General features: G+C 35.6%; 1 protein-coding gene across 1 annotated transcript in view; it reads right to left on the bottom strand.

Moving 5' to 3' along the window:
• The window catches only part of LOC107594313 (uncharacterized), an 11228-nt gene extending 6206 nt beyond the window's left edge, over nucleotides 1–5022 (bottom strand). Inside the window, exons 1-5 of the mRNA XM_016284327.1 lie at nucleotides 5019–5022; nucleotides 3605–3985; nucleotides 2255–2286; nucleotides 1992–2069; nucleotides 1672–1858 (exon numbers count right to left, since the gene is read on the bottom strand). Coding sequence (XP_016139813.1) covers nucleotides 1672–1858; nucleotides 1992–2069; nucleotides 2255–2286; nucleotides 3605–3985; nucleotides 5019–5022 — 682 coding nt within the window. The remainder of the gene's footprint in view (nucleotides 1–1671; nucleotides 1859–1991; nucleotides 2070–2254; nucleotides 2287–3604; nucleotides 3986–5018) is intronic.
• Nucleotides 5023–6480: the final 1458 nt, after the last annotated feature.

The raw sequence follows: 6480 nt of genomic DNA on the forward strand, positions 1-6480 counted from the left end.
TATATAAAAGACTAATATATATATATATATATATATATATATATATATATATATATTAGGCTATATACAGAAATAGCCATTTCTTCCAGTGGTAATTGGGTTTAATGTATATGCAGGCCAATGTGTTTGACATTCAGTTTACATCAAATTAATGTCATGGTTTAGATGTCAAATGGATGTCATATGGACATCACATTGACATAAATGATTTGTGTGTTTGAGCCTCAAACAGCATCCATTTGCCTCATCTCCTTTTGAAACGTGTCCCAGTCAGAGGTGGGACTTTCAAGTCACAAGCAAGTCTTCAAGTCATATCCCAAGTCCTCAAAGAGTTAAAGTTAATGAGATAATTAAGTGACTAATTAAATGATGATTGTGCATTAGTGATGAACACCTGCTGTTAACAATCAACATCATTGAAGAAAAGAGAAACACAAGAACTACATCTGACTTCAGCCATAGCCTTAGATGAAATCAACTGAGTCATTTTAACCAATAAAACATCAGCATCTGATCCTCTGTAATTCTCAATAACTGCAGGTGTTCATCACTAATGCACAATCATCATTTAATTAGTCACTTAATTATCTCATTAACTTTAACTCTTTGAGGACTTGGGATATGACTTGAAGACTTGCTTGTGACTTGAAAGTCCCAACTCTGGTGACGGGGGAGCCTAAAATTAAATGTAACCTCATGTCCAGCTCATGTGGGTACATGTGTTGACATCTCATGAAACCGTTTGTTTGTGTATGAGGTTAATCCATGGCACACCGCTATTTCACTTGGTAGTTGTACTCCATTTTGCAGTTAAAACTCGTTTCCCAGCTGCACTGTCCACATATCTACAGCCCAATGATTTCTGTGATGTGGACAATGCAGAAGGAACCGTAGAATCCAAGCATAAAACCAGAATTTGCCATTAAACAATCAGGAAGTAGCGCTGCAAAGCTAACCAAATTCAGATCGAGATATGGACTATTGATTTTTGTTCACAATCAGAATAGGTGAGTTTCTTTTTGAATTTACATTTGCATTATTGATTTCAAGTTTACTGAATAAAATTATCTTTCACTGCATTGCTTTTGTGTCATTATTTTGGTGGTCGAAAGAACATCAGTGAGTGGATGTGAAAAGGACATAAAGTTTTTGATGTAATTTGACTTTTGACGTCAATGTTTTATGTCAATTTGAAGTCTTTTCAACATCAAGGTGCCCACTGGGATGTGGCTCTTTTCTCTGGTCACATTCAATTATATACCTTCAGATGTTCAATTTAGATTTTAAATTAAATATTGATTCATAGCCAACAGAACTGTTGACATTATTTACAGTATGTAACGCAAGTACATTCTAACTAACTGTAATTACCTAAAAATGAACAGAATAGCTTAGGCCTACTTTAGTTTTTTTCAGCGGATAAGTAATTTATTTCAGTAAAGCATACATACAATCATACATTACGCGTTACACTCAACACTGACTGACACCAAATAATTATTGAAGAATACGCATGTATAAAAGCTTGGTGTGAATTGTCGTGAGTTGGTTGCAACACATGATTTTTGAGTAAATTACCCACAGAACACAGGGGTGATAAAAACAACTGAACAAGCCATTACTGTAGATTATATCTCAGGTTCACCAGCAATAGTAACTGTCTTTACTTACCTACAGCAGGAAGAGTAAAACTGACGCTGTCACTTGTATCCGTCTGCTTCACTAATGTGGAAATGAGTTTCTCACTGGCTTTTAACACACGGTTTCCATTGGAGGCTAGTTCAGCTGGGTTTGCTGATGATGACTCTGAAATCTTCTCTGAAGCATTGAAGGCCAAAGTCAAAATGTTCTTCACAGTCTAATTCAGACAAATACAGTTACTGTACATGAAAATGTCAACAGAGACAATAAGACAGCACTAATCTGTCAATAATTATGTAACACATTTTGACTTGCTTATTTTAATCGTTTTTTTTTTCTTAAAGACTTACATCCAAAGGAAGCACTTGAGCTGTAATGTTCTCGATCTGCTCAAGAAGATTTTGAAAACATCCTCCAGAGCTCTGACTCTGAAATCCCAGAACAGACTGTGATTTGAATCATGTTTTGCAATATTAATAAACAAAATCTGTCAATAAAGAGAAAAGCACATTCATGTTTCAAATATCCGCAAATCAAATCTTATTGCACTGCTCTTTGAACTATTATTGATAGAGTCCAACTCTAAAACTTCAATTTCAGGAGCTCAACTTACGGTGCATCCTTCCTGCAGCGTTATATTTATAACTGCAATGACAGAAATCAACATGAAGACAATATTAAAACAACACAGCAAATGAAATATGAAAGAAATGATCAAAAATAAATTACAAATGTGACCATAAGTGTGGGGACGACCAAAAATGTGAAATTGTGAAATGTAATATGAAAAAACCACATTAAACTAAATATGACTAATATGACACTCAATCTCCTCACAGTCTGTTGCCCTGTAACACCACGCCAGCAGAGGGAGCCCTCGCCCGAGTATTGGCTGTTAGCACTCCCCCTGCTTCCCCTGCAACCACTTCTTGTTTGGTGGCCATATTAACATGGCCACCACATGGCTACCTCGCAAAGTATTGACAGTTTATCCTGCCTTACTGAGCGTTTGTATCACTGCCTTTTGCCACATGTATGACCTGTTTGTCTGTTCGTTTTGACTTCTCTTTTGGATCACCTTTTTCTGACTGTTTTGCTGACACTGTGTTTGGAATTGTTGGACTGTTTGAATAAACATCCGCATATGGATTCTTCCTCTGCTTCCGCCTCACCCTCTTTACATGCCCTTGCAACCATATAAACACTGTGCAAGCATGAAAATGTCTGCAATGATCTATAACTGCACGTTTCACATTCTTTTCTCCCTCATCTTTATCTAGAGACACAAATACTCTCACACACCTGTTTAATTCTTCAGATCCACAAACATTAATCAAAACACACTCAACAGAGGAAACATCAGACTACATTACCAGCTGAGCTCGTCTCTGGTCTGACTATTGTAGCGGTGCTGATGATGTTAGGAACAGCTATAATAAATAACGACTGATGAATATGAATTAATCAACAACAACAACAACAACGAAGATAAAAAGAGCTCATGAGACAGTATGTTTCATTAACAGTTGAGATGGTTGTTGGTGTGACTGTTGTAACGGTGCTGCTGAAGTTAGTTATGGCTAAAAAATAAACACAAAGACTGATGGATATCAATAAACCATCAAACACACAAATAATACAAAGACCACAAGTGTCTATAATGCTTTGAACTTGCACATTTCACACACTCTTTTAGTCCTCATTTCTATCTAGATACACAAACACTCTCAAACAGCTGTTCAATTCTACAGATCCACAAACATTCAGTCAAAACACAATCAACAGAGGACACATCAGACTACATTACCAGCTGAGCTCATCTCTGGTGTGACGGTTGTAGTGATGCTGATAATGTTAGGAACAACTGAAATAAATAATCACTGATGAATGTCAATGAATCAGCAAACACACAAATAATACAAAGAGCAGATGTGAATATAACGTGAATATCATGTGAATATACCTGCACAGTATGCTGCATGGTAGATAGTTGGTCTAACTAACTTATAGACATAATAACTGTTGGGACAGGCTTTGACATTAATGGGAAAAGATCCAAAAAAGCAGCAGTAATTTTCCCAGTTACCGCAGACATCTCGAGTGACGACTCCATCCTCAACTGTTGGGTGTCCGCCACGAATCCACAGTGTGATATTAGTGCTACAGCTATATTTTTCCACACAAGTGTCTGGGATATGAGCACTCATGTTGTTAATGAAGAGACGATACCAGCCGCTCCAGCTGACGGTGGAATCATATATTCTGGCTGAAGGATATGTATTATTGTTGGCTCTCCATGGATTGTCCAGCACAGTGTAGTTGTAACAGGGATCAGGCAGAATAGCTGTTATGAAAATAATAAAAGAAAAATTTTGTGATATTTTTCTTAAACATAATTCTACTTCACTAAGATTACTGAGTTTTTTTAAACAAATAAATATAAATAACTATTCACTTTGAGTATCATTTAACACAGACGTTAAAAAAAAATTAATCTCATGTTATCAATATGATTTTAAATAAGGGATGCACTTATATGAACCTTAGTAACAGTAATATCTTACAAATAAATAAAATAATGCAAACAAGTGATTGACACGGGTGCCGTAATTTCTACCGGGGGGAAAAGATGCAAAAACACAAGTGAACTTGAACTGTTACATGCTAGACAGAATGTGTAACTCCTGTTGTGGACGTACACTTCCCGTAACAATGTGCTGAAACACATCAACTAACTCCAAAGAATTCACAACATTTTATTGTATACAACATTTAACATGCTAACTGAGGCCTCTAGAGTCTGAGGTGTAATTCTTAGGTTGTCTGCGATTTCTCAGAGTATTGAAATCAAAAGGTATTTGATTAGCGGTGCCTGACCGTTACTTACCCTCTTAATTCCTATGTTAACAGTAAGGGTGTTCTTAGTTTGTCGCCCATGGCTTTTCTATTTTGGCCTAGTTTTTGTTAAATAAATAATGTCACAGTGCTATATGTTATGTGTTGTTGTTCATCTGAGGTTTAATTTTTCAAATTTTACGATCTGCAAAGGACCAGATGATTTTTATTTTATTATTATTATGTCCTGATTCGGAAAACCATGGAATTCAATAGGGTATCCTTTTTTTTAAAATATATATATATATATATATGGGGATACAGTGGGGAACTATCAGGGCCCTCTAGGGCCTAAACCATTGTAAAAACAATATTTACTATTTTTAAATATTTTTTTAAATGACAAACTTTTAAATATTATTTTTAATACAAAGTCATAATTTCCAATTTTAAGCAATTCATAATTTCACAATCATCATCTAAATAAAATTTCTGTGGAAATAAACTCTGCCTATTCAGTGAATGCATTAAATGAACTCCACCCATTTTCTCCATATTAGATTAGGCTTGTTTGAGATGAGCAAAATCTGCGCAGAACCGATCACCGGTGATCACCACGAGATGCATGCCGGTTAGAACTGAGTTTTTTTAAACAAATAAATATAAATAACTATTCACTTTGAGTATCATTTAACACAGACGTTAAAAAAAAATTAATCTCATGTTATCAATATGATTTTAAATAAGGGATGCACTTATATGAACCTTAGTAACAGTAATATCTTACAAATAAATAAAATAATGCAAACAAGTGATTGACACGGGTGCCGTAATTTCTACCGGGGGGAAAAGATGCAAAAACACAAGTGAACTTGAACTGTTACATGCTAGACAGAATGTGTAACTCCTGTTGTGGACGTACACTTCCCGTAACAATGTGCTGAAACACATCAACTAACTCCAAAGAATTCACAACATTTTATTGTATACAACATTTAACATGCTAACTGAGGCCTCTAGAGTCTGAGGTGTAATTCTTAGGTTGTCTGCGATTTCTCAGAGTATTGAAATCAAAAGGTATTTGATTAGCGGTGCCTGACCGTTACTTACCCTCTTAATTCCTATGTTAACAGTAAGGGTGTTCTTAGTTTGTCGCCCATGGCTTTTCTATTTTGGCCTAGTTTTTGTTAAATAAATAATGTCACAGTGCTATATGTTATGTGTTGTTGTTCATCTGAGGTTTAATTTTTCAAATTTTACGATCTGCAAAGGACCAGATGATTTTTATTTTATTATTATTATGTCCTGATTCGGAAAACCATGGAATTCAATAGGGTGTCCTTTTTTTTAAAATATATATATATATATATATGGGGATACAGTGGGGAACTATCAGGGCCCTCTAGGGCCTAAACCATTGTAAAAACAATATTTACTATTTTTAAATATTTTTTTAAATGACAAACTTTTAAATATTATTTTTAATACAAAGTCATAATTTCCAATTTTAAGCAATTCATAATTTCACAATCATCATCTAAATAAAATTTCTGTGGAAATAAACTCTGCCTATTCAGTGAATGCATTAAATGAACTCCACCCATTTTCTCCATATTAGATTAGGCTTGTTTGAGATGAGCAAAATCTGCGCAGAACCGATCACCGGTGATCACCACGAGATGCATGCCGGTTAGAAAAGTGTCCGAGTTACGTCCGACTTGCTCTGATATCATGCTGATGTGTGCCAAAAATGGTCAGGCGGCTGTGTCGGATTGTGCAGTCGAGCGCAGTTGCTCTCCACCGACTGCGCTGATCAAAAGCATGATGGGAAACGACTGACTGACGACACAGCTTAATGCTCATTGGTTCAGACAACCGTGATGCTGCTTTCTCTTTTCAAATGTTAGATTTTTTTATCTGGTTTAGTGTGATTATGTATGTAAATTATGCATGAATATTCTCGAACACTATGACAGTGCGATCTCTGTGTGAGATATGTGATTG

The sequence above is a fragment of the Sinocyclocheilus grahami genome, unplaced genomic scaffold (genome assembly GCF_001515645.1).
Source record: "Sinocyclocheilus grahami isolate Dianchi unplaced genomic scaffold, SAMN03320097.WGS_v1.1 scaffold181.1, whole genome shotgun sequence".
In the NCBI taxonomy this organism is placed as follows: domain Eukaryota; kingdom Metazoa; phylum Chordata; class Actinopteri; order Cypriniformes; family Cyprinidae; genus Sinocyclocheilus; species Sinocyclocheilus grahami.